The 25,888-nt window shown below is 55.7% G+C and overlaps 2 protein-coding genes across 3 annotated transcripts; one reads left to right on the top strand and one right to left on the bottom strand.

Annotated features, from left to right (window-relative positions):
* Positions 1-380: 380 nt before the first annotated feature.
* FKBP10 (FKBP prolyl isomerase 10) lies at positions 381-10,645 on the bottom strand. 2 transcript variants are annotated; one of them, XM_008012695.3, is made up of 10 exons: positions 10,030-10,645; positions 6,080-6,225; positions 5,013-5,202; positions 4,764-4,909; positions 4,187-4,376; positions 3,912-4,057; positions 3,117-3,309; positions 2,481-2,623; positions 1,751-1,914; positions 381-1,358 (listed from the first exon to the last, which is right to left on the bottom strand). In XM_008012695.3, exons 1-10 carry the CDS (start codon positions 10,272-10,274, stop codon positions 1,173-1,175), a joined length of 1,749 nt encoding a protein of 582 aa, XP_008010886.1. In that variant the 5' UTR covers positions 10,275-10,645; the 3' UTR covers positions 381-1,172. The 2 variants fall into 2 exon arrangements, with proteins under 2 accessions (XP_008010886.1, XP_008010885.1); XM_008012694.3 differs by having other exon boundaries at positions 4,758-4,909.
* A 143-nt stretch (positions 10,646-10,788) lies between these two features.
* P3H4 (prolyl 3-hydroxylase family member 4 (inactive)) lies at positions 10,789-20,246 on the top strand. Its single transcript, XM_073005311.1, has 8 exons — positions 10,789-11,869; positions 12,039-12,191; positions 12,290-12,461; positions 13,472-13,600; positions 15,286-15,431; positions 16,708-16,791; positions 18,740-18,884; positions 19,192-20,246. The coding sequence occupies exons 1-8, from the start codon at positions 11,408-11,410 to the stop codon at positions 19,212-19,214; spliced, it is 1,314 nt and encodes a 437-aa protein (XP_072861412.1). The 5' UTR covers positions 10,789-11,407; the 3' UTR covers positions 19,215-20,246.
* Positions 20,247-25,888: the final 5,642 nt, after the last annotated feature.

The following is a 25,888-nucleotide window of genomic DNA, read 5'->3' on the forward strand; positions in this document are numbered from 1 at the left end:
TTAATCCTTGAACTTTGTAGGTTGTGTTTGAGGTCAGGGACTTTGTCTTTCCCATTCAATTGTGACAATTGGAGGATGAGGATCCTCTCTCCATGCCCTGCTGGAGGCCTCCCCGCTCTACACATTCACCCCCTCCACAGACCAGGCCTCCCTTCCTGCAGCCAAGCCCCCAGGTTAGGCCCAGGGCAGGCAGGAAACCTCCAGATGGGGAGCCCCCAATCTGGGGACACACCGCTGTCTGGAACTAATGAGGCCATGGAAACAGCCTGGTTTAACTTTTTCCCCAATCTCTGGGTCTAAAGGCCTCCCACAACCCCCGCTTAACCCGCTAGCCATTCCCCTCTGCTCCTCAACCTGTTCCAAAAGACACCCTAAGACCATTGGTTTAATCTTTTATTTGGAACAAAGGAAAAAAGGACTGACACCAGTTTAGCCTTTTGAGTGTGCAGAGCTCTGCCCTCCCTCCCAGCCCTCAGCCCCAAATCCAAGATTTCATAACCCTAACACCCACCCAAGCAGGTTCCCTCACACATGCCCTCTGTTTTCTTCTTTTATGGTTCCTTAGGGAAAGGAGCCTTCTTTAGGGATGAAAAGCTAACTACAGCCCAGTCCTGGCCTCCAGCAGCCCAGGGTCAGCTCAGCCTCCACTGGAGGCGAGGGAGGAGGGCAAAGGGATGGGAGAGGTAGGGCTGCCCTCCAGGAGCTGTCCCCTTCCCTAGGAGCCAGTCAGGAATGGGGAGGAAGGTGGAGGGGTCCTAGGGAGCTGTCACAGAGAGGAATAGGGGCTGGGAGTGGGGATAACAAGAAGTACAAATGAAGAGAAGGTTGGGGAGAGGGACAAGCTCAGCTGTGCCTGTGATGTGGAGGGGTGGTATGGTGGGGACCAGCCATGGCCCTGTCCAACCCCAGGCTCCACCAGCCCCAAATTGGCTTTCAAATCCAAACATTTTAAAGGGGTTTGGGGATGGAAGAGAAACGGGGTAGAGGTCTGTGCTGTGGAGTTTCACCTAGGGTGGTGGGAACACCAGAGATGTCGCCTCTGCCATGGTTTTAGTTGGCTCCCGGACTTCATCCCAGCAGAAGGAGGGTGACTGTCAGCAGGTCAGTCCCACCGCCACTGTCCCCCTTGCAGTGGGCCTCTGTGTCTCAGGCCTGGCCAGGCTCCCTGCCCCTCAGAGCTCCTCGTGGACCCGCTCCTGGTCCTCATCTGACTTCAGCTTGAGCTCCTCGACTGTGATCTTGCCGTCCTGGTTGCGGTCCTGGTTCTGGAACATGTCTCCTATGGTTTTCTCGGGGTCCTGCCCAGGCATGAGGCGTCCTTTGCCCTCACTCACTTGAGCCTTGATGAAGGTGGAGAACTAGGGGAGGGGAGAGCCGGGGGAGTGGGCAGTGAGGGTGATGGCCTTGGGAGGGGCCCCAGCTGGAGGTCAGTGCGTGCTTTTTCTTATTTTTTCCCAGGCTCCCCCACACCCTGTAACTCAGGCAGGGCTGGGAAAGGCACTGGTGCTGGGGTCCTGGTGGGGGCCGGGGTGGAGGCATGGCATGGGGGATAGTCTGTGACTGGTTTCAGGTAGGGAACAGCCTGCATGTGTGCCCAGGAAACGGTAGGGGTGAGGAGCCTGAGGCACAGGACTCAGCACAGGCAGGAGCATGAGGGCAGGTGGGCAGTCCGGACGGGGACATCTTCCTCGATGCTTCTTGGGTGCGGGGAGTGCGTGGGCATGGTTATTAAGACTGAACCTTCACTCACCTCCTCTGGAGGGACCTCTCCATCCTTGTTGAGGTCCATGTCTTCAAACAGGTTGGCAGGAGGATCCTCGTGCCACACAAACAGGTAGCCTGTGGGCAGCCCATCCTCCCGGGACACCAGCTCCACCTCAAACAGCAGCACAGCACTGCCTGGGACTCCCCGGGCTGGAGGGAGGGCAGGAGAGAAGGGAGGGGTCCTAGTCAGGCCAGGGTCTGGGCCTGGCTTCACTGTTTCCCAGCCCACAGGCCAGTTTCCCCTCCTGGGGCTAGGCTGGAGAGTGGGGCATGGGATGTTTAAGGAGCCATCCTGAAGGCATTCCTGACTCCTCCCACCAGCTCTCAGGCCCACAATGGGCAGGAGCAAAAGGGACGGATGCCAGTTAGATTACGGATGCCAGTTAGATTACAGTTTCGGGCCGGGCGCAGTGGCTCACGATTGTAATCCCAGCACTTTGGGAGGCCAAGGCGGGTGGATCACCTGAGGTCAGGAGTTCAAGACCAGCCTGACCAATATGGCAAAACCCCATCTCTACTAAAAATACAAAAATTAGCTGCGCATAGTGGCAGGCACCTGTAATCCCAGCTACTAGGGAGGCTGAGGCAGGAGAATCGCTTGAATCTGGGAAGCAGAGGTTGCAGTGAGCTGAGATCACGCCACTGCACTCCAGCCTGGGTGACAGAGTGAGACTCCATCTCAAAAAAAAAACAAGATTACGGTCTCAGCCCCTCACCTCCACTCTCCCCGTGGGCCAGGTGCGGGGGCACGATGAGCTGCCGCCTCTCTCCCACACACATGCCCTGCAGGCCCGTGTCCAGGCCTTCGATCACCTTGTTGGCCCCCAGAGTCGCCTCCTGGGGGGCCCCGTAGTCATGCCTGGAGGAGAGCAGATGCCCAGGTCAGCAGCCAACCTGTCCTCTGCCAGCGCACACCCCACTGTCTCTGACGTGGGCCCAGAACAAGCCCTCAGTTCCGGAGTGACTCCCACTGGTGACTTGGGCCATGCAGCAGAGTGCAGGGGCCCAGCGGTGCAGATGTGGGGTTCCCTTCTCATCTTGCCTCTGCCCCCTAAAGTGTGGCCTCGAGGGCTCATGGCTCCCTGCGTCAGTTTCCCCTCTGTGAAACGGAAAGAGCAGTTCTCCCACAGCGGTTGGCTTCACCTTCCCTTCCCCGGCGACGCAGAGAATTTCATCTCCTCATGGCTCCCCGGCATGCTCTGAGATGGGGACTTACAGAAGCAGCAAGAGGCTGAATGCTCCCCTGGCGCTCGAGGACCAAGAGGGAGGAGCAGGCATCGGGGTACGGTGAGGAGGACTCCCCATGCCTGTGCCCACCCACCTGCCCAGTCCCGGCCCCACCCGGGACCCACGAGGTGAAGAGCTGGGTGCCGTCCAGCAAAGAACAGTTGTAATGGTATCGAACAAAGTCCCCAAGCTTGGTGGTCTCATTGCAGGTCTCCAATGGCCGGGACAGTGTCCTGATTTCCACCACATCCGCAGGGTTGTGGAAGTCAATGACATGAACGCTGAAGATTAGCACGGCAGAGCCAGGGATCTTGTCTCCTGAGGACAGAATGGGGGAGTGTGGTCAGCTCAGAGCACTAGCAGAGGCTCCTCGAGGTCTCTCCATGGAGGCCCCTAGACCTGACACCCCTTCCCGACCCTGAGGATCCAAAGGAGGATGGGACGAGATGTTTGTCCAGAGTCAATTCTAACAAACTCTCACTGGGGCAGGGGGCAGGGGAAGGCGGCTTTCCAGTTAGAAAGCCCTTTTCCACTCACCGTCTTGCAAACTCCCAGTAACTTACCCTGCGGATCAGCTTGGCTTGCCCATTACACAGGTGAGGACACTGAGGCTCCCAGCACAGCTGGGTCCTGGGGGTATGCTGGTTCTGTTTTTCCATAACCACCCTCCCTCCCCAAACTCAGAGGAGTTGGCTGCTCTTCTCCACTGCAGAAGGGGAGAAGTGGGGCGCTGCCCTGGAGGAAACTGATGGAGTCCGGGTGGCAGGAATCAGATGGGGCGACCAGATGTAAGCTGCATGCATGTTTTTGTGATGAGAGGGGCTGAGTGGTGGCTGGAATCCCACTGTGGGAGGGGGCGGCCTGGCCACAATGGACAGTTTGGAGGAGGAGCTGAGGTGGTGGCTGGGGAACGCCCCTACCAGTTCCATTCTCCCCGTAGGCGAGGTGCGGGGGGATGGTAATTCTCCGGCGCTCCCCTATGCAGGCGCCCTGTAGCCCCTGGTCCATCCCGGGGATGATGTAACCCTGCCCGATATAGGTATTGTAGGTGTGGTTGCGGGAATAGCTGCAATACAAGGTGGGAGGGCCAGGAAGGGAGTCAAAGGGGCCCTCCCCTTCCAGGCAGCTCAGAGTGACCCCCAGTTTCGTCCACATTTCACCCAGCCCCGCCCTCCCACCTCAAGACCCTCCTGACCTGGAATCGAAGAGGGTGCCGTCCATCAAGGAGCCATTGTAGTGGTAGCGCATGAAGTCCCCGGCCACGGCTCTGCGGACACAGCCGGCGGGGAGCTCCAGCGTCTCTAGCTGGACAGTGTCCTTCGGGTTGTGCACGTCAATCAGGAGGATGTGAAAGACCAGCGAGGCATGTGGGGGGATCACTGTCCCTGGGGAAGGGATAGGGCCTGAACCATATGGCTGGGGAGCAAGCCCAGGCTCTTTCTTGACTCAGGAAGGCCCAGTGGGCACCATGCAAGGAGACACTAGCCCCGCTCTGCAGAGCCCTTCCCGCCCATCAGCAGCCCTGCTTCTTGCTCTTCCAGTAAGGCCTTGAGCTTGGTGTTCCCCAGGGCCACCACCGGCTCATACTGAGCCTTCGTGTGAATCAGAATAAAGCACCCCTTCTTAGTGAGACAGCAGCAAAGGTAGATTTCATCCTGCCTTGCGTCCTTGGCTGGATGCCCTCATGCAGTATACAACCTGAGCAACTGTATGTGGAGGCCTGGTTTTCCCTCTTCTGGAGAATTTCCCCTTGAGTCCTTGCCTACCCTCACCATAGCCTTTCTCGCCATAGGCCAGGAATGGAGGGATGATAATCTTCCTTCTCTCTCCAGGACACATGCCCAGCAGCCCCTGGTCCATGCCCTTGATCAGCCAACCAGAGCCAACGTAGGTATCGTAAGTGCCGCCCTTACTGTAGCTACAGAAAATGAGGTGGAAGTAGGAGAGGCAGGCTGGGCCCTGGACTCCCGCTCCCCATGCCACAATCCCCAGTGCCTCAGGGCTCCCCTCCAGCCCCTTACCTTGTGTCGAAGGAGGTGCCGTCCAGCAAGGTGCCATTGTAGTGGTAGCGGACAAAGTCACCGTCCTGGACCATGCGGGGGCAGTGGGGCGGGCGCAGCAAGGTGCTCACCTGCACGGTGTCTTCCTTATTCCATACATCCAGCAGAACCACATCGAAGTAGAGGGTGGCATCCGGTGGAATGAGCCCCGCTGTGAGGGCGCAGCAGCATGGAGGTCTCAGAGTTGTGCTCTGCCAACCACGATCCCAGCCAGGGCCCTGTTATTCTCCTTCCTCTCATCCCAGCACCAGGAGACCCAAACTAGGCACAGAGCAACCACTATTTTTGTTTTGTTATTTTTAAGAGGGGGGGGCCAGGCACAGTGGCTCATGCCTGTTATCCCAGCACTGTGGGAGGCCAAGACAGGTGGATGGCTTGAGCCCAGAAGTTCAAGACCAGCCTGCACAACATTGCGAAACCCCATCTCTACTAAAAATACAAAAAATTAGCCACGCGTGGTGGTGTGCACCTGTAGTCCCAGCTATTTGTTAGGCTCAGACGGGAGGATTGCTTGAGCCCAGGAGGCTGAGGTTGCAGTAAGCTGATATCGCACTACTACACTCCAGCCTGTGCAACAGAGTGAGACCCTGTCTCAAAACAAAAGATGGGGTTTTGCTCTGTCACACAGGCTGGAATTCAGTGGCACGATCATGGTTCACTGCAGCCTTGAAATCCCGGGCTCAAGCAATCCTCCCACCTGAGCCTCCTGAGTAGTTAGGACTACAGGTACACACCACCACGCCTGGATAATTTATTTTATTTTTGTAAAGACGGGGGTCTCACTATGTTGCCTAGGCTGGTCTGGAACTCCTGGGTTCAAGCAATCCTCCCACCTTGGCCTCCCAAAACTCTGGGACCATAGATGTCAGCCACTGCCCCAGTCAGAGCTGCCACTCTTCATACTGCGTGCACAGCATGACATTGGGCAAGTCACCCCTCATCTTGGCACTTCGGTTTTCTCACCCCAGGATCCCTGATTCTGCCTCCTGGTCTCCTCCATCCCCAGCTTGTGCCCCAGCCCTTCTCACCCAGGCCGATGCTCCCATAGCCCAGGTGGGGAGGCACAATGAGGCGTCGCCGCTCGTTGACACACATGCCCATGAGGCCTCGGTCCATGCCAGTGATGAGGCGCCCCACGCCCACCACGATGGCCACCAGGGTGTTGCGATCATAGCTGAGGGGGAGGGACAGATGGGATACAGTAATCTCAGACACACACTGCCAATTGCGGCATAGGTGCACAGGTGTGCCTGCACACACGCACACAATCCCCCCTCCCTATACCCAGATGTGGATATGCACACACACTTCTCGCCTCCTTTTCAAGTTCCCCTCCTAAGTCGGCCGTGACACCCACCTTAAGGGAACAGACTGTTACAAAAAGCAAGTCCCTGAGGAGGCCAGGGGCTGCTACTGCCCTGGAATGGGGTTGGGCGGGATGCATGGGCCTGATTGCTGCTACTATTTGCTGACAGCAAGTGGGCAGTGGCAGGTACAGCACGGAGGGACAGAGGAGCATTACTATATGGGATTAAATGGTTGGCATTTTACATTCTGTATCTTCTTTCTCTCCCCTGTGAAGTGGGCGATCTTGTTCTCATTTTTCTTATGAGAACAATGGAGACTTGAGAGATTCAGTGCCTTGCCCAAGGTCACACAGCTAATATTAATATGTAGTCAGCTGAGTTCCAAAGCCCATGTTTTTGCCATTATACTGTCGGCTCTCCAAGGAAAAGACAAGGAGAGCAGAGGTGGGGTGGGAATTGGTTTCACATTTTGAAAAGGCCTATTCTACAATCCTGGCTAACACAGTGAAACCCTGTCTCTACTAAAAATACAAAAAAATTAGCTGGGCATGGTGGCGGGCGCCTGTAATCCCAGCTACTCGGGAGGCTGAGGCAGGAGAATGGCGTGAACTCGGGAGGCAGAGGTTGCAGTGAGCCAAGATTGCACCACTGCACTCCAGCCTGGTGACAGAGTGAAACTCCATCTCAAAAAAAAAAAAAAAAAAAAGTGCCTGGAGTGCAGTGGCACAATCTCGGCTCACTGCAACCTCCGCCTCCTGGGTTCAAGCAATTCTCCTGCTTCAGCGTCCCTAGTAGCTGGGATTACAGGCACACGCCACCATGTCTGGCTAATTTTGTTTGTTTGTTTGTTTTTGTTTTTTGAGACAGAGTCTCACATTGTTGCTTGGGGTGGAGTGCAATGGAGTGATCTCAGCTCACTGCAACCTCTACCTCCGCCTCCTGGGTTCACGTGATTCTCCTGCCTCAGCCTTCCGAGTAGCTAGGATTACAGGTGCACGCCACCACACCTGGCTAATTTTTTTGTATATTTAATAGAGACGTGTTTTCACTATGTTGGCCAGACTAGTCTGGAAAAAGGCAGGTGGGTATTATAAGAAGACAGCCGGCTGGACCTGGGGGTAGGGCATGGCTCCCTGTGGAGGCCCTGTCTGTCTACGTGTCACACAGTCGGACATGCCACCCTGGCCTCGTGATCCGCCCGCCTTGGCCTCCCAAAGTGCTGGGATTACAGGCGTAAGCCACAGCGCCTAGCCTTAAATTTTTGTATTTTAGTAGAGACAGCCTTTCACCATGTTGCACAGGCTGGTCGCAAACTCCTGGCTGGTCACAAACTCCTAAGCTCCTTGGCCTCCCAAAGTGCTAGAATTACAGGCGTGAGCCAACATGCCCACCCAACTTAGAAAACTTTTTTTTTTTTTTCTTTAAGACAAGAGTCTTGCTCTGTTGCCCAGGCTGGAGTGCAGTAGCACGATCTCCACTCACTGCAAGCTCTGCCTCCCAGGTTCATGTCATTCTCCTGCCTCAGCCTCCCGAGTAGCTGGGATAACAGGCACCTGGACCACACTCGGCAATTTTTTTTGTGGGTTTAGTAGAGACGGGGTTTCACCGTGTTAGCCAGGATGGTCTCGATCTCCTGACCTCGTGATCTGCCCGCCTCAGTCTCCTGAAGTGCTGGGATTACAGGCGTGAGCCATCGCGCCTGGCCAGAAAACTTTCTTAACCCATGGCCCCTTCAATTAAAAAAAAAAAAAAAAAGAAAGAAAGAAAGAAAATCTCCCATCCTCACTTTACTTCTGAAAACTTAAAATAAATTAAAAGTATATATAATTGGCTAGGTGCAGTGGCTCATGGGCAACAGAATGAGAGTCGAACTAAAAAAAAAAAAAAAAAAAAAAAGTTTTCCAAGCTCAACACTCATGAGCTGGGCTCCCAGAGTCCCCATCAGGGACAACAACCCCTAAATCCCAACCCCTGCCTCACTCCCAGCAGTCAAGCGCTCAGTGCAGTGCTTCTGGCTACTACCCTATACCTGAATTTGCCCACCAAGCGGACAGGTTTTAGGTCTGGATTGCTTCCTTCTCAGTGTTGTTATGAAGGCTTAAGCTCTGCATGAAGTTTCTACAAGTTCAACAGCATCGGCCGGGCGCGGTGGCTCAAGCTTGTAATCCCAGCACTTTGGGAGGCCGAGACAGGCGGATCACGAGGTCAGGAGATTGAGACCATCCTGGCTAACACGGTGAAACCCTGTCTCTACTAAAAAAATACAAAAAAACTAGCTGGGCAAGGTGGCGGCGCCTGTAGTCCCAGCTACTCGGGAGGCTGAGGCAGGAGAATGGCGGGAACCCGGGAGGCGGAGCTTGCAATGAGCCGAGATTGAGTCACTGCACTCCAGCCCGGGCGACAGAGCGAGACTCCGTCTCAAAAAAAAAAAAAAAAAAGTTCAACAGCATCAGGTCATACGGTTTTCCTCAGGGTCAATGTTAATGTGTGCTGAACTGGCTGGAGGACTGCCAGGCCCTGCGAGAAGCTTACATTCATTCATCCATCTCCTTCAAGTCCTAACGTCAGCCTTAGCAAGTAGGTCCTGTTTTTGGCTCCATTTTTCATATAAGGAAAGTGATGCTTGAAGAGACAAAATTCTCTGTCCATGGTCATAGCCTGGATTTGAACCAGGGTCTTGGGGCTCTTGGAGTTTGTATGCTTACCCCAATATATGCCTGCCTCTAAAGCCATGGCCACTAATTTCCTGTTGGCTGAGTTGTGTGTTTCAGAGGAGGGTCTAAGAAACACTGACTCTTTCAGTGTGCTGTGGGGTCCGTGTATAACTGGGACCCTAGGTTTACCCCTGAGGCTGGCACACAGCCCTGCCCTGTCCCCGCTAACAAAAGTGGACTTGCTGGAGCAGACCAAAGGCCTGGATCAGACCAGGAGGCCACCTCACAAACCCCAAGGGCTGGCAAAATGAGCGGCCTGCGGTTCTTTCCTGGTATAACTAAAATGGAGAGAGATGAGGGTTCCAGGAGAACCAGAGAGGGAGGTATGAAATTCCTCCGAGGAGCCCAGGGTGGCATGTCCGACTGTGTGACACGTAGACAGACAGGGCCTCCACAGGGAGCCATGCCCTACCCCCAGGTCCAGCCGGCTGTCTTCTTATAATGCCCACCCGCCTTTTTCCCTGCCCACCGGCTGCTGAAAACTCCCTCCAAAAAAAGTTCTATTCCCTCTTCTCTAACCACAAAGGCACTAAAAATGGAGTGGAACCAGAAAGGGAGTCAGGGTGAGTGGAAAGGTATGGGGTCCAGGCTGACAGACCACCCCAGGGTTCTCAAGCAGCAGGGACCACCCCCTTCCCCGAAACACTGTAGGCCAGAACACCCCTCTCCATCAGGTCATTAAATACAGCCCTGGTAACTACACAAGGCAGTTCACCTTGATTGAGTCCTTTCTGCGATGTGGAGAGCTTGTGAGAAAGAAATGGGATCCTTTGAGAAGTGAGGGTTTGGAAGTGGGGACAGGAGGGTATCTTTGGGGAGATGGGTGTCTGGGAGGCCCCAAGAGTGCTGTCTGGGGTTAGAGTATTGGGATGTAGAGCTTAAAAGAGGCAACAAGGAAACAGGACCCCGGGTTCAGGAGACGGAGTGGTGAATCGGGAGGCGCCCAGCCGGGGTTACCTTGAGTCAAACTTCTTGCCATCTTCGAAAGTGCCGTTGTAGTGGTAGCGCACAAAATCCCCCATCTGCACTTCCCGGGGACAGGCCCTGGGGATGTGGTACCTCTCGATGACCACATCTTCCAGGGGGCCCCCGGCAGGGCTGGCGCGGCCCAGCCCCCTCCCCACGGCCTGCACCACCAGTAGCAGCAACTGCAGCAGGGGGAGCCGGAGGAGGCTGTGGCTGGGGGGGCCCGCGGGGAACATGGTGCCTGGAGTTGGGACCGCCAGCAGTGAGGACGAGCGAGGGAGCTGCCGCCAACCTCCTTCCCCCGCCCCCCGCCTCCCAGAACTAGCTCCCCCGCTTCCTGTCCTCCTCCCCTACCCCCGCCCTGGCTGGTCCACGTGGAATGGGGGCTGGGAAGACAGAGCTGGCCTGGCCAGAGGAGCAGGGGCGGGGGGCGCAATAGGAGGAGGGGGCCAGGTTGAGTGTGTTAGAGTCGGAGGGAGGCCCCACAAAGAAATCCGGGTTCCCCCTCCCCCCATCTCCATCCCTGGCTTCGAGACCTGGAGCCTGGCCAAGGAGGGAGGCTCGGGAAAGATGAGAACTCTGAGTGGACACCAAAGGAAAAAAAAAAAAAAAGTTCAATGCCTTTTTCCGGAGCCCCCGGGTCCTAAAGCCGGGCGGAGATGCCCCTTGCTTCTTTCGCGGGCAACTCCAATTCTAGCCCCCTCCAGGCGGGTGGTGAAGCAGCGGAGTGTGAGAGACATCTCCGTGCTCGTCCGTGACCCCAGCTGTGCTACAAGGGAAGGCATCTCCAGGGAAGAGCAGCTTGGTCCCGCAAAAGCTGGACTGCAAGAAGGACTTTGTGACTTGGGATGTGACGGGCACGGAGACGGAGTGGGGGGTGGTGGCAGCGCAAGGTGTGCAAGTGACAGCAGGTGTGTGCGTCCGACGTGGGCGGGGGAGACACTCGGAGGGTGCAGGAGGGTGCAGGAGGGCTCAGCGACTGAAGGCCCGGCTCCAGGGCTTCCCCCTCGTTTGGGCAGCGCAGAGGAGGCAGCCCTCATTCAGTGTCCTGATCTCAGGCAGGGGCACTGTTTGCGTGGGGAGGGGCTTCCTGGGCTCCCTATCTCTGGCGGGAAGCGCTCCCCGACTCATTCTCTGCCTAGGGGACACCCCCACGGCAGGAGCCCGGGCCGACGGAGAGGACTTAGGACACTATGGGATCCTCCGGGAAAAGAGGGGAGACGTCGTGACCCAGGCCCCGCCCCGCCTTGCCGCCCTCGTGCCCGGCGCTAAGACCCAGCGGGCACGCGGCCCGCCCCGGGCCTGTCCCTGTCCCCTTCCGTCCGCGGGGCCGCCAACTCAGCTCTGGAGAGCCGGCGGCGCGGCGGGCATGGCTCGGGTGGCGTGGGGGCTGCTGTGGCTGCTGCTGGGCAGCGCCAGGGCGCAGTACGAGAAGTACAGCTTCCGGGGTTTCCCGCCCGAGGACCTGATGCCGCTGGCCGCGGCCTACGGGCACGCGCTGGAGCAGTATGAGGGCGAGAGCTGGCGCGAGAGCGCGCGCTACCTGGAGGCGGCGCTGCGGCTGCACCGGCTGCTGCGCGACAGCGAGGCCTTCTGCCACGCCAACTGCAGCGGCCCCACTCCCGCGCCCAAGCCCGACCCAGACGACGGCCGCGCCGACGACTGGGCCCGCGAGCTGCGGCTCTTCGGCCGCGTCCTAGAGCGCGCCGCCTGCCTGCGGCGCTGCAAGCGGACGCTGCCCGCCTTCCAGGTGCCCTACCCGCCGCGGCAGCTGCTGCGCGACTTCCAGAGCCGCTTGCCCTACCAGTACCTGCACTACGCGCTGTTCAAGGTGGGAGCCCGCCCCCACCCGGGGATCTGTCTCGGGCTGGGCGTCGTGTCACTCCACCGATCGGTCGGAGGAGCGTTGCCTTCACCCGCGGCACGAAGCCAGCCGTGCGCTCGGGACCGCGAGCTCGGTTCTTACTGACCCGCTCCCCGAACCCCTACCCCCCGACCAGGCTAACCGGCTGGAGAAGGCGGTGGCGGCGGCCTACACCTTCCTCCAGAGGAACCCGAAGCACGAGCTGACCGCCAAGTACCTCAACTACTACCGGGGGATGCTGGACGTCGCCGACGAGTCCCTCACGGACCTAGAGGCCCAGCCCTACGAGGTGGGGTGAAGGGGCAGGAGGAGGGTCCCGCCGTTAGGACTTGTAGAGGAGGGGAGATGTTGGGAGCGCCCTGACTTCCCCTGCCACGCCCCTTCCAGGCCGTGTTCCTCCGGGCTGTGAAGCTCTACAACAGCGGGGATTTCCGCAGCAGCACGGAGGACATGGAGCGGGCCTTGGCAGAGTACCTGGCAGTCTTTGCCCGGTGCCTGGCCGGCTGTGAAGGGGCCCATGAGCAGGTGGACTTCAAGGACTTCTACCCGGCCATAGCAGGTATCTGCCTCCCAGACCACGGCGGGCAGTCCTCTCACCCACAGGCTCGGTAAGGCAGATGTCCCTTCCCTGCACGTGGAGCACTGCGAATGTGGAGGAGCCAGCCGGGAGGAAGGCCTTGTCTGCTGAGAAAAACGCTGGGTGTAGGAGCCCCAGCTGGAAGTGTCCAAGGGGCTGGATCAATGCAGAAAGGCAGTGACATCCCTAAAGGGTTTGGGAAGCTTGGGTTCACAGGCCTTCCAGGCAGAGGGCAGTGCAGATGCAAAGGTGCAGCAGTGAGAAGTAGCCCAGCAGGTGTGTGCAAAAAGCAATTGGTAACCAGAAATCACACCTAGTCTAGGGATCTCTAACCCCGGGGTCCCTCGAGCAGGGGCAGAAAGGACTGTCCTTGGCCAGGTATGGTGACTCACACCTGTAATCTCAGCATTTTGGAAGGCCGAGGCGGGCAGATCACGAGGTCAGGAGTTCAAGACCAGCCTGACCAACGTGGTGAAACCCTGTCTCTACTAAAAATACAAAAATTAGCTGGTCATGGTGGTGGGTGCCTGTAATCGCAGCTACTTGGGAGGCTGAGGCAGAATTGCTTGAACCTGGGAGGTGGAGGTTGCATTGAGCCAAGATCGTGCCACTGCACTCCAGCCTGGTCGACAGAGGGAGACTCCATCTCAAAAAAAAAAAAGACCTTTAACTTCTCTGTTTGGACTTCTGCCCCACTTCTGGACCTCATCTGCTGTTCTCCCAGAATGCCCTGGCTCCCTCTGGCTTGGGGTGGTGGTTGAGTGGTGGGGGTGATGAGTCAGCCCAGCCTACAGTCATCTTCCTCATCATCATTTGTCATATAGTATGCCAAGCACTTTACACACATTTTCTCCTGTGATTGCAACAGCAACACGTTTTCTGGACAAGCAGCCTGGCTCAGTAGGCAGAGCTTGGATTTGGAGTCTTCTCCACTGGGGGGACAGAACTGTTCATTGCAACGCCAGCCTCTCACTGCTGCCTCCCACTCCCAGATCTCTTTGCAGAATCCCTGCAGTGCAAGGTGGACTGTGAGGCCAATTTGACCCCCAATGTGGGCGGCTACTTCGTGGACAAGTTCGTGGCCACCATGTACCACTACCTGCAGTTTGCCTACTACAAGTGTGAGCCCCCTGGGTGGACTTGGGCAGGGGAAGAGGTGATAAGGGAGAGGACTGCATGGGAGCCTCCCAGAGTTGTGGGGAGCTTTCCTTCAGTATTGAGGACCCTGGGTGATAAGAGGAACGGCTAGGGGCGGTGGGCATAGGGGGAAGGCACCCTGGGAGTCTGGGGCAGGTGAGAGGCTGAGTGGAACAGATAGCAGCCTCAGGGAGAAGTAGAGGGTCTCTTGGGCAAATGACGAGGCAACTAACAACTGCAGAGCACTTGACAGTTTATTTTTATTTTTGAAACGGAGTTTCACTCTGTTACCCAGGCTGGAGTGCAGTGGCACGATCTCGGCTCACTGCAACCTCTGCCTCCAGAGTTCAAGTGATTCTCCTGCCTCAGCCTCCTGAGTAGCTGGGATTACAGGTGCCTGCCACCACGCCCAGCTAATTTTTGTATTTTTAGTAGAGACGGGGTTTCACCATGTTGGCCAGGCTGGTCTTGAACTGCTGACCTCAGGTGATCCACTGCCTTAGCCTCCCAAAGTGCTGGGATTATAGGTATGAGCCACTGCGCCCAGCCAACACTTGAGAGTTTATAAGGCAGTTTATCTTATGTGGTCCTTTCACCAACACCATGCAGCTGGCATTACTGGACCAATTTTTCAGATGGGGAAACTGAGGCTTATAGGGCAAGGGACTGTTAGTGTCATGACTAGTAATGTGTGGCACCAGGACTTGTGGTTCTCCTCACTGGAGAGATCCTGGCATCCACTGGGGCTGGAATGGACAGCCTCCAGTGTTCTTGCTACTTGGAGATGCCAAGATTCAGACAGAGCTGGGAATCCGAGCAGAGGGGGGGCTAAGAACCAAGGGGCCAGGAGACCCTTCCTGGGTACAGATAGCAGAGAGGTTGAGTGCCTCTAATTCCCTAGAGCCATCATTCTCCAGCCATGTGAGCTTGAGCAATTTAACCTCTCTGTGACTCAGATTTACTGTCATGGGGATGACAGTAATAGGCATGGCTGGGCATGGTGGTTCACGCCTGTAATCCCAGCACTTTGGGAAGCCCAGGCAGGCAGGTGGCTTGAGCCCAGGAGTTCAAGACCAACCTGGGCAATATGGCAAGACTCCGTGTCTACAAAAAATACAAAAAGTTAGCCAGGCATGGTGGCGATTGCCTGTAGTCCCAGCTACTGGGGAGACTGAGGTGGGAGGATTGCTTGAGCCCTGGAGGCGGAGGCTGTAGTGAGCTGAGATCATACCACTGCACTGCAGCCTGAGTGACAGAACAAGACCCTGTCTCAAAACAAACAAAAACATACAAAAAATTAGATGGGTGTGGTGGTGCCTGCCTGTAGTCCCAGCTACTCAGGAGGCTGAGGTGAGAGGATCACCTAAGCCTGGGAGATCAAGGCTGAGGTGACCATAATTGCACCACTGCACTCCAGCCAGGGTGATAGAGTGAAACACTGTCTCAAAAACAATAAAAAGACAATAACAGGCTTAGGTGAGTTAGTCAGGGCCTGGCATACGGTGAGTGCCCACTACATGCTAGCTGGCATTATGCTTGGGTGGGGTAAGGAGTCCATTAGGTATTGTGGGAGGTGGCTGGGTAGCAGGGGTGCTGGACTGAACTGGGAGATGGGGTTGACTCTGAAGGGGAAGCGCCGGAGCAATTCCTCACCCCTGTCCTGCTGCAGTGAATGATGTGCGCCAGGCTGCCCGCAGCGCCGCCAGCTACATGCTCTTCGACCCCAATGACAGCATCATGCAGCAGAACCTGGTGTATTACCGCTTCCACCGGGCTCGCTGGGGCCTAGAAGAGGAGGACTTCCAGCCCCGGGAGGTGGGCACTGCTTTCTGGGGCACTTGCTGGACATGCACTTTGTAAAATATAAACTGGCAGTCGGGCGCGGTGGCTTACACCTGTAATCCCAACACTTTGGGAGGCCGAGGCGAGCGGATCACGAGGTCAGGAGATCGAGACCATCCTGGCTAACATGGTGAAACCCCGTCTCTACTAAAAAGACAAAAAATTGGCCGGGTGCGGTGGCTCAAGCCTGTAATCCCAGCACTTTGGGAGGCCGAGACAGGCGGATCACGAGGTCAGGAGATCGAGACCATCCTGGCTAACACGGTGAAACCCCGTCTCTACTAAAAATACAAAAAACTAGCCGGGCGAGGTGGCAGGCGCCTGTAGTCCCAGCTACTCGGGAGGCTGAGGCAGGAGAATGGCGTAAACCCGGGAGGCGGAGCTTGCAGTGAGCTGAGATCCGGCCACTGCAGTCCAGCCTGGGCTACAGAGCAAGACTCCGTCTCAAAAAAAAAAAAAAAAAAGACAAAAAATTAGCCGGGTGTGGTGGCGGGCACCTGTAGTCCTAGCTACTTGGGAGACTGAGGCAGGAGAATGGTGTGAATCTGGGAGGCAGAGCTTGCAGTGAGCCGAGATCGCGCCACTGCACTCCAGTCTGGGTGACAGAGTGAGACTGTCTCAAATAATAATAATAAAATAAAATAGAAAATAAAAAATAAACTCCTGGTCGTGGAAGGCAGGATGGGAAATGGAAAGAAAGAATATGAGTTGAGGTTAGAGTCCTGGATTCAGAGCTCAGCCCCACTGCTGTGTGGTCCTAGGAAGACCATGGCCCTTTCTGAATCTATTGCCTTACCTGCAAAATGGCGGTGGTATTGCCCACCTCACCAGCAGTGTCCGACGAGGGATGTATGAAGGTACACATCCACTCCTGCCTGCTCCACTCCCTACCTTCATTACCCTCACTGCTGACCTTTGTCCGTCTTCCCCAGGAACACCCTAGGTAACCAATGGAGGAAACCCGTTGGAATTGAGGGCCAGGCTGGCAAATATGGGACACATGGTGCCACTCCTGCCTTCCTTGTCAGTGGCAGACATTGCTAATGGATTGAGGGACTCTTTCTCACCAAACCCTCAGAATCCTTAACGCAGTGTTCCAAGCAGCCACGATGATCTGATTAGCTTGTGAGCTGATACTTGATACTTGAGCTGGAAGAGGGTCAGTGGGCCCAGATCCTAGGAGCCCTGGCTTCTTGCCATCTGGCAGCAGGGTATGGCTCCCCCCCAGCCCGTCCTTTCCTCCTTCCAGGAGGCCATGCTCTACCACAACCAGACGGCCGAGCTGCGGGAGCTGCTGGAGTTCACCCACATGTACCTGCAGTCAGATGATGAGGTGAGTGCCCTCTGCTTTCCAGAACTAGGCAGTGATGGGGACACCTTGGACCTTTTTCTGGGGCCCCAGTGTGCCAGAATTCAGCCCCAGCCCCTGGTGGTCAGCTGTCATGAAGCAGAGAGGTTTGCCCATTCCTTGTCTAGACTGTCCCTTCCTTCCCCAGCCTCAGTATTCTCATGTCCCCTTTCTGTACATGTCCCAGTCCTGCTCCTCCCAGGCCCAGCTCACATGGTGCCTCCTCCAGGAAGCCCTTGCCACATGCCCTGGCTCTTTGTTCTGGGTTAGCAGTGCCCACTCTGACCCTGTGTGCCTCCCTGGCCACCTGTGGCCAGGACCTGGGTGATTGCAGCCCTGGTGCAATCTGTAATCCTGTAATCCCAGCAATCTAGGAGGCCGAGGCAGAGGGATCACCTGAGGTCAGGAGTTCAAGACCAGCCTGGCCAACATAGTGAAACCCTGTCTCTACTAAAAATACAAAAATTACTCAGGTGTGGTGGTGAGCACCTGTAATCTCAGCTACTTGGGAGGCTGAGGCAGGAGAATCGCTGAACCCAGAGGCAGAGGTTGCAGTGAGCCGAGATCACGCCACTGCACTCCAGCTGGGGTGACAGATTGAGACTCTGTCTTGAGAAAAAAAAAAAAAATTAAGCGAGATCAAGTATGTATTTTTCTTTTTTCTTTTTTTCTTGGTAACAGAATCTCGCTCTGTCACCCAGGCTGGAGTGTGCAGTGGCATGATCTCCACTCACTGCAACCTCCACTTCTTGGGTTCAAGGGATCCTCCTGTCTCAGCCTCCGAGTACCTGGGATTACAGGCCTGCGCCACCATGTCCAGCCAATTTTATTTTGTATTTGTAGTAGAGACAGGGTTTTACCACGTTGGCCAGGCTGGTCTCAAACTCCTGACCTCAAGTGATCTGACTGCCTTGGCCTCCCAAAGTGCTGGGATTACAGGCATGAGCCACCTCGCCTGGCTGAGATCAAGTATGTAAAGCACTTGATAAAGAGCCAGCAGCCGGTAGATGCACAGTGAATGGCAGCCCAGTCTCGCTCTGTCACCCAGGCTGGAGTGCAGTGGTGCAGTCTCAGCTCACTGCAACCTCCACCTCCCAGGTTCAAGCGATTCTCCTGCCTCAGCCTCCCAAGTAGCTGGGATTACAGGTGTGTGCCACCACACCCAGAATACAATACCACACCCAAAAATACAAAAAATGTTTGTATTTTCAGTAGAGACATGGGGTTTCACCATGTTGGCCAGGCTGGTCTTGAACTCCTGACCTCAAGTGATCCACCCACCTCAGCCTCCCAAAGTGCTGGGGTTACAGGTGTGAGTCACTGCGCCCAGCATATGGCAGCCATTTTGACGGCTGTCTCTTGTTCCCTGTGGTTTGCCAGACACCAGACTAGGGGCTGGAGTAAGTTAGTGAAAGTCATGATCTGTTTCACATGCAGCTCACAGTCTAGTGGGGGAAGCACAAACAGCTGCTGGAGAGGGCAGCATATGGCACTGGGGGAGGTCTCCAGCCCAGCCAGAGTCACCAGCAAGGGCTCAGCCTGGAACTGACGCCTGGCTCTGGAGGGATTAGTGCGGGTTACGCAGGCACAGGTGACGGCAGTAGTTCCTGGCAGGGAAACAGTATGAGCAAAAACATCATGCATGGACTGGCAATATTCTCACCAGAGTCTTTATGCTTAAAAGGTGGGGCTGTGCAGGGGCGATGTTTATGCTGACACCAAATTCTACTGGTGGTGCCCTATGCAGCCACTCAGGGAGGGGGCAGTTTGGGGAAAATCCTCAGAACGGTCTCATTAGATCTTGAGACTGGGAAGGGAAGGGGCTTTGGGGACTGAGAGATGGGGTGGGAGTTCCCATTGGCCAGGAAGGGAGCCCATATGGGTTTGGGCCTACTGTGACCCTGTTTCTTCCGCAACCGTGGCGCTACTCTAGATGGAGCTGGAGGAGACAGAACCGCCCCTGGAGCCTGAGGATGCCCTATCTGACGCCGAGTTTGAAGGGGAGGGTGACTACGAGGAGGGCATGTATGCTGACTGGTGGCAGGAGCCGGATGCCAAGGGCGATGAGGCCGAGGCTGGTCAGTGACACAAGTCCTTGGGGGATGGGGATGCAGCCTGGGATGGAGGTTGGGGACAGATGGATTCACCCGCTGGACTCCAGAGCCCAGGGTGTGTTTGGGTGCCGGGGCCCATCCTCCAGGGGCCTCCAGCCTGTTGGCAACCCCTGTCCTGCTTGGGGGTGGAGGCGTAGCATCTCCCCTGGAGCTGGGACCAGCTGAGACCTGTCCTGGGGAGCCTCACCCCACCTCCCATCAGGACAGCACCTGGACACCCACTGGGAGTGGGTGGGGGGCCAACCCCAATGCTTTCTCCTTTCCTTTTCAGAGCCAGAGCCTGAACTGGCATGAGAAGGGGACACCTCACACCCCTCAAGCTTGGAAAGCCTGGTCCCGATGGCCCCACCCTCACCAGCCTGGGCAGCAGCAAGAACTATTTATTAAAAACCTAAGATGGGCCAGGCGCGGTGGCTCATGCCTGTAATCCTAGCACTTTGGGAGGCCAAGGCAGGTGGATCACTTGAGGCCAGGAGTTCAAAACCAGCCTAACCAACATGGTGAAACCCCCGTCTCTACTAAAATACATAAATTAGCCGGGTGTGGTGGCGGGCACCTGTCATCCCAGCTACTTGGGAGGCTGAGGCAGGAGAATCACTTGAACCTGGGAGGCAAAGGTTGCAGTGAACTGAGATCATGCCACTGCACTCCAGCCTGGGCGACAAAGCGAGACTCCATCTTTTAAAAAAAAAAGCAAATTTAAGATGGGCTGGGCGTGGTGACTCATGCCTGTAATCCCAGCCCTTTGGGAGGCCGATTGACGCTTGAGGTCTGGAGTTCAAGACCAGCCTGGCCAACACAGTGAAATGCCATCTCTACTAAAAAATACAAAAATTAGCGAGGCATGGTGGCGCACACCTGTAATCGTAGCTACCCGGGAGGCTGAGCCAGGAGAATCAGCTGAACCCAGGAGGCAGAGCTTACAGTGAGCTGAGATTGTGCCACTGCACTTCAGCCTGGGTGACAGAGTGAGACTCCATCTCAAAAAAAAAAAAAAAAAAAACTTAAGATGGACATAGCTGACTGGGCCCCTGTCCTGCCCCACCCGTGAGTGCTGCGACCCAGACCCATCCTGCCACTTCTGTCTCTGAACCACAGGATGGTGGTGGCATTGCAGGTTGGCAAGTGGGCTGACAGGATCCGCCCTCCTCACTGCTCAGCCCCTCACCTGGACAGTCTCCTGGACAAGAAGTTTCCAGCTGCTGGCTGGAGTCTCAGGCCAAATTGCAGAGGGTCTTCCAGGGTACTGAAGAGCACTGGACTAGGAGTCTAGTAGTTCCAGGGCCCTGACCAGTAGGTGCTCAATAAATGTTTGTTGTTGAATGAGTCATAGCACCTGTGGTCGTCTCCCCGGAGCTCAGTTGTGAGGGTACAGGCCCTTCCCTCCCTCTCTCCGCACCTGTGTCCCCTCATCTGTAAAATGTGGGGCGGAGGGGCACCATCTGGGCCCTCGCTGGTCCTCTGCACCTGGGGCTGAAGGTTCTGCGAGAGAGGACGCAATGTGCCGACCCGCCGCCAGGGGGCGTGAGAACACAGTCGTCCCCAGGCTTGGGAAACCAGTGGTTTCAGATTTCTAAGATGGGAAGTCCTGTATTTTCCTAGTTCAGGATCACTTCCCTCGGGGAATGTAGCAAGTGTGGGAGGGGGCCAAGGACATTTGCTCCTGGTGTTTACTTTCTGGGCATTTACTGACCCAGATTCCTTAGAGTCAGAGGGAGCTGGCCCTGCCGCTGCTCTCTATTCCCCCGTTCCAGAGCCGGGTTAGGGCCCCAACTGAGCAGCCAGAGGAGCCCCAGGGATGTGGTTTGATTACTTTGGGCTTCTTGGGGTACAGTGAGACAGCCAGATCCCTCTTGACCGATTTTACATGGGCTCCCGGGGGTAGTGGGTCCCGGTGTGCAGGGTGTGCTGGCAACGATGGTGCCTGGTGGCTACCTCATAGCCTGGGACACACCGCCAAACCCCCACCCCTATTCCACAGCAGGGAGAGGGGGGCAAAAGGGGTCTGTCTGGGAGGAACCCAGGGCCAAGGCCAGCCGGGTGACAGTTCTGCCCTGTATTTCCAGCCTCCTGGGGGCAGGGTGGCAGAGTTGTCTTCCTACCCGAAGGTGGAGTCAAGGCTGGGAAGCCAAGTTCTCACTGCCCCACCGCTACCTTCTCTCCAGATGTGCCAAGTGATCTGGCCTGGGCCCTGTCCGCCACTGTTCCCAGGAGGACTCCCTGTCCCACCCCAAACCCCTCCCCTAGGCCTTTGATCGGGATGAGAGCTGGAAGGGCAGAGTCTGAGTCTGGAAAAAAGGCCAGGTCAAGGCGGGGGGCTCAGTGACCTCACTCCTTCCTCCCATAGGTGGGTCTTCCAGGGAAACACATCTGCAGTGGTAGCGTTTCCTGACCGCCCCCAGGTGCAGGGTGGCCCCGCCCCGCCCCACCTCTTTCAAGCTGCTGTATTATCAGGTCCACCAAGGCCCAGCCCCTGTTTCTGGGAGGGGCTGGCCCTTCAGAGGGTGGGGAGGGGATGTGCTGCGGCGTGTCTGCGCAGACGTGAACCCGCCATGAGCAGGAGCTTTGGAATCTGGACGGCTGGGTGTGGGTCTGAAAGTGCCTGTGTGCTTGTGTGCTTGTGTGTTGCGTGGATGTGCGGGTCAGGGTGTGAATGTGTGCTTGCGTGCAGTGTGTCTGCGTGCATGCATGAATGTGGGTTTTTTTTTTTTTCCTTTTTTTTTTTTTTTTCTTTTTGAGACAGTCTCACTCTGTCTCCCAGGCTGGAATGCAGTGGCGTGATATCAGCTCACTACAACCTCTGCCTCCTGGGTTCAAGCAGTTTTCTGCCTCAGCCTCCCAAGTAACTGGGATTACAGGCACCTGCCTATAATAACCCAGCTAATTTTTGTGGGATTTTTGTTTTTGTTTTTGTTTTTTGTTTTGAGACAGTGTCTCGCTCTGTTGCCCAGGCTGGAGTGCAGTGGCATATCTTGGCTCACTGCAACCTCCGCCTCCCAGATTCAAGCAATTCTCCTGCCTCAGCCTCCCGAATAGCTGGGATTACAGGTGTGCGCCACTGTGCCTGGCTAATTTTTGTATTTTTAGTAGAGATGGGGTTTCGCCAGGACCAGGCTGGTCTTGAACTCCTGACCTCAGGCAATCTGCCCACCTCGGCCTCCCAAAGTACTGAGATTACAGGCGTGAGCCACCCTGTCCGGCTAATTTTTGTATTTTTAGTAGAGACAGGGTTTCACCATGTTGGCCAGACTGGTCTCAAACTCCTGACCTCAGGTGATCCACCCCACCTCGGCCTCCCCAAGTGCTGGGAATGAATGTGTGTTTAGAGGAATTCATTCACTCAGTCAGCACATACTTATTGAGCACCTACTATGTGCAGGCACGCTGAGGCTCTGGGCATAGAAGAGTGAACAGAGCAGGCCAAACGCCAGGCCCACGTGAGCTTACATTCTAGCAGGGAGGCGGGCAGAAAACAATAAATGTCAGAATGTGTGAATTAGATAGGTATGGCAGATATGGAGGTGGGAAAAGGATCTGAGAGCTGATCCTTTTGCAGTTTGCAGTTGAGGTGTGATGGTAGCTGTCCAAGTGTGCATCTGAGCATGGCGTCTCCGAGTGTGTGGTGAAGCAGTGTGTGTATTAGGGAGCAGGCCCGCCCTCTCTAGGCACCACTCCTGTGCAGCCCTTTAGCCCAGGCCATTGGCCCAGCCTTGCCTTACTCAGCTCCCCTTTCCCAGGGAACCACCAGCCCCTCCAGCCTCCCCTGATGCCAGCATCTCCCCAGAGCCCAGCCAGCTCCCCAAACCGGTGAAACCTACTCCCAGCCAGTCCCAGTGTGGGCCCTCTGGGGCCCTCCAGCTCATTCTCCTGACTCCACCCATCCAGACAGTTTCACCTCCTCCACACCTCCGTCTCAGGCAGCCACCTCCCCACCCGCCCCCACACCCCACCCAGCACCTCACCAGCCCCAGAATCTTGGAATAATGGGTTGGAGGTTAGGGATGACCAAAAGGGCTCTAGGGAGGCTGGCCTCATGCAGCAGGACCAGACTCAGATGTCATGGGAAGACCCCATCCTAAGGAAATCAGAGCTACTACGATGTACTAAGTGCCTACTGTGTGCCAGGCACTTGGGAGCTTATTTTTTGAGACAGGATCTTGCTCTGTCACCCAGACTGGAGTGCAGTGACAATCACGGCTCACTGCAGGGAGCTTATTTTTTGAGACAGGATCTTGCTCTGTCACCCAGACTGGAGTGCAGTGACAATCACGGCTCACTGCAGCCTCCACCTTCCAGGCTTAAGCCATCTTCCCACCTCAGCCTCCCGAGTAGCGCTGACCACAGACATGTGCCAGCACACCCAGCTATTTTTTTTTTTTTTTTTTTTTGATTTTTGGTAGAGACAGGGTCTTGCTCTGTTACCTAGGCTGGTGTCAAACTCCTGGGCTCAAGTGATCCTCCTGCCTTGGCCTCCCAAAGTGCTGGCATTACAGACATGAGCCAACACCAGGCCTCTTGACAAATTATTCATAACCCTCAAAACAGTCCTGAGATGCAGATGTCAGTTCCCCTCTGCTCCAGGTGGGGCTGAGGAATGACAAGCAATTTGTCCAGGGTTCCTTGAGGTGGTTGGTGACTGAGCTGGGTGTGGATCTTTTTTCACTAAATTGGTGCTGCTCAGAGTAGGGAGACAGTACCCTGGTCGCAGGGGCTGGCCTGGTGTGTGTTTGTTCGTTTCTGAGACGTAGTCTCACTCCAGCCCAGGCTGGAGTGCAGTGGCGTGATCTTGGCTCACTGTAACCTCCAACTCCCTGGTTCAAGCGGTTCTCCTGCCCCGGCCTCCCGAGTAGCTGGGATTAGAGGCACGCGCCACTACGCTCGGCTAATTTATTTTTAGTAGAGACACACCATGTTGGCCAGGATGGTCTTGATTTCCTGACCTCGTGATCCACCTGCCTCAGCTTCCGAAAGTGCTGGGATTACAGGCGTGAGCCACCCGCCTGGCCGGCCTGGTTTTGTTAGGCTGTCAGCTGGGGCCAGGGAGAGGAGAAGGTGAGCTGCAGGATGTGGAGATAAATCCCCTACAGGGCCCTGCGCTGTGGCTCACACCTGTAATCCCAGCACTTTAGGAGGCCAAACAAGGTGGTTGGATCACTTGAGCCCTGGTCAACATGGTGAAACCCCGTCTCTACTAAAAATACAAAAAATTAACTGGGTGTGGTGGTGGGCTCCTGTAATCCCAACTACTTGGGAGGCTGAGGCAGGAGAATCACTTGAACCCAGGAAGTGAAGGTTGCAGTGAGCCAGGATCTCACCACTGTGCTCCAACCTGGGTGACAGAGTGAGACTGCCTCTCAATAAAAAAGAAAAAAAAAAAGGGCCGGGTGCAGTGGCTCACACCTGTAATCCCAACACTTTGGGAGGCCAAGGCAGGCGGATCACGAGGTCAGGAGATCCAGACTATCCTGGCTAACGCGGTGAAACCCTGTCTCTACTAAAAATACAAAAAATTAGCCATGTGTGGTGGCGGGTGCCTGTAGTCCCAGCTACTCAGGAGGCTGAGGCAGGAGAATGGCGTGAACCCGGGAGGCGGAGTTTGCAGTGAGCTGAGATTGCGCCACTGCACTCCAGCCTGGATGACAGAGCGAGATTCCATCTCAAAAAAAAAAAAAAAAAAAAAAGGAAAGAAAAAGAGAAAAGTAGTTCTTGAAGTCTCAACTTGGTTCTCTGTCTCTGGGAGAATAGACTCTCCCTTGGAAACAAAGAGAGGCCCCTTCCCCTTGTCAGAAAGCTGTGGCCAGTTGTCGCTGAAGCCAATAGCTCAAGATGACTGGGGAGGTCCTGGCAGCCACAAGGCTCAACTCTTACACAGTTTCCCCATTCTGAGGCCTTGCTCCAGGCCTTCTTTTGTATCTTGTCTCTAAGGACAGCCCTGGCAGATAGATGGCTTCCATTTTGTGGATGGGGAAACTGAGGCCCAGAGAGTCTGGGTTGGGCCCCCAGGGCTGAGGCTCACTCCAACTAGGCTGGCGCAGCCCTGCCCAGCTCCCTTCACAAGTTCCAAGATGACTTGGGAATTAGATGGGAGTGTGCTGAGGGCTGGGGACAGCCCCCAGGTACCAGCCCCATTCCAAACCCCAGGTCTGACCTATAGCCACATCACTGCATAATCACTGCCTGCCTGGGTCCCAGCTGGCGCCGGGGTGTCTGGATAGCATCTCTTCTGTCCCCCAAACAGCCCTTGGGATAGGAATACCTCATGCCCGTGACTCAGGTGGGGTAACTGAGATAACTGGGAGGATAAGGTTTACCCTTCCCTCCACATGCATATACTGTACAGAAAGTCCCCAACTTACAATGATTCAACTTAGGATTTTTCGACTTTAGGATGGTATAAAAGTAAAAAGCATTCAGTAGCAACTGTACTTCAAGCACCCAAACAACCATGCTATTTTTTCACCTTCAGTACAGTATTCAATACATTACATGAGATAGTCAACAAGATCTTTTTATTTTTTGAGACAGAGTCTCACTGTTGTCGCCCAGGCTGGAGTGCAGTGGCGTAATCTCGGCTCACTGCAACTTCTGCCTCCCAGGTTCAAGCAATTCTCCTGCCTCAGCCTCCGGAGTAGATGGGATTACAGGCGTGTGCCACAATGCCAGGCTAATTTTTTGTATTTTTAGTAGAGACGGAGTTTCACCATGTTGTCCAGGCTGGTCTTGAATTCCTGACTTCCAGTGATCCGCCTGCCTTGGCCTCCCAAAGTGCTGGACCAAGATATTCAACAAGTTCTCATAAAATAAGCTTCGTGTGGCCGGGCGCGGTGGCTCAAGCCTGTAATCCCAGCACTTTGGGAGGCCCAGGCGGGCGGATCACGAGGTCAGGAGATCAAGACCATCCTGGCTAACACGGTGAAACCCCGTCTCTACTAAAAAATACAAAAAAAAAAAACTAGCCGGGCGATGTA

This window comes from Chlorocebus sabaeus, chromosome 16, assembly GCF_047675955.1.
Source record: "Chlorocebus sabaeus isolate Y175 chromosome 16, mChlSab1.0.hap1, whole genome shotgun sequence".
NCBI lineage: Eukaryota > Metazoa > Chordata > Mammalia > Primates > Cercopithecidae > Chlorocebus > Chlorocebus sabaeus.

Coding starts and splice junctions, on each gene's coding strand:
- FKBP10 (XM_008012694.3), bottom strand. CDS start 10,274: ATGTTCCCCGCGGGCCCCCCCAGCCACAGCCTCCTCCGGCTCCCCCTG. Junction 4,910..5,012: donor GGCACCTCCTTCGACACAAG/GTAAGGGGCTGG, acceptor CATTTTCTGTAG/CTACAGTAAGGGCGGCACTT. Junction 3,310..3,911: donor CTACGGGGAGAATGGAACTG/GTAGGGGCGTTC, acceptor TTCTGTCCTCAG/GAGACAAGATCCCTGGCTCT.
- P3H4 (XM_073005311.1), top strand. CDS start 11,408: ATGGCTCGGGTGGCGTGGGGGCTGCTGTGGCTGCTGCTGGGCAGCGCC. Junction 11,870..12,038: donor TGCACTACGCGCTGTTCAAG/GTGGGAGCCCGC, acceptor CCCCCCGACCAG/GCTAACCGGCTGGAGAAGGC. Junction 13,601..15,285: donor GCAGTTTGCCTACTACAAGT/GTGAGCCCCCTG, acceptor GTCCTGCTGCAG/TGAATGATGTGCGCCAGGCT.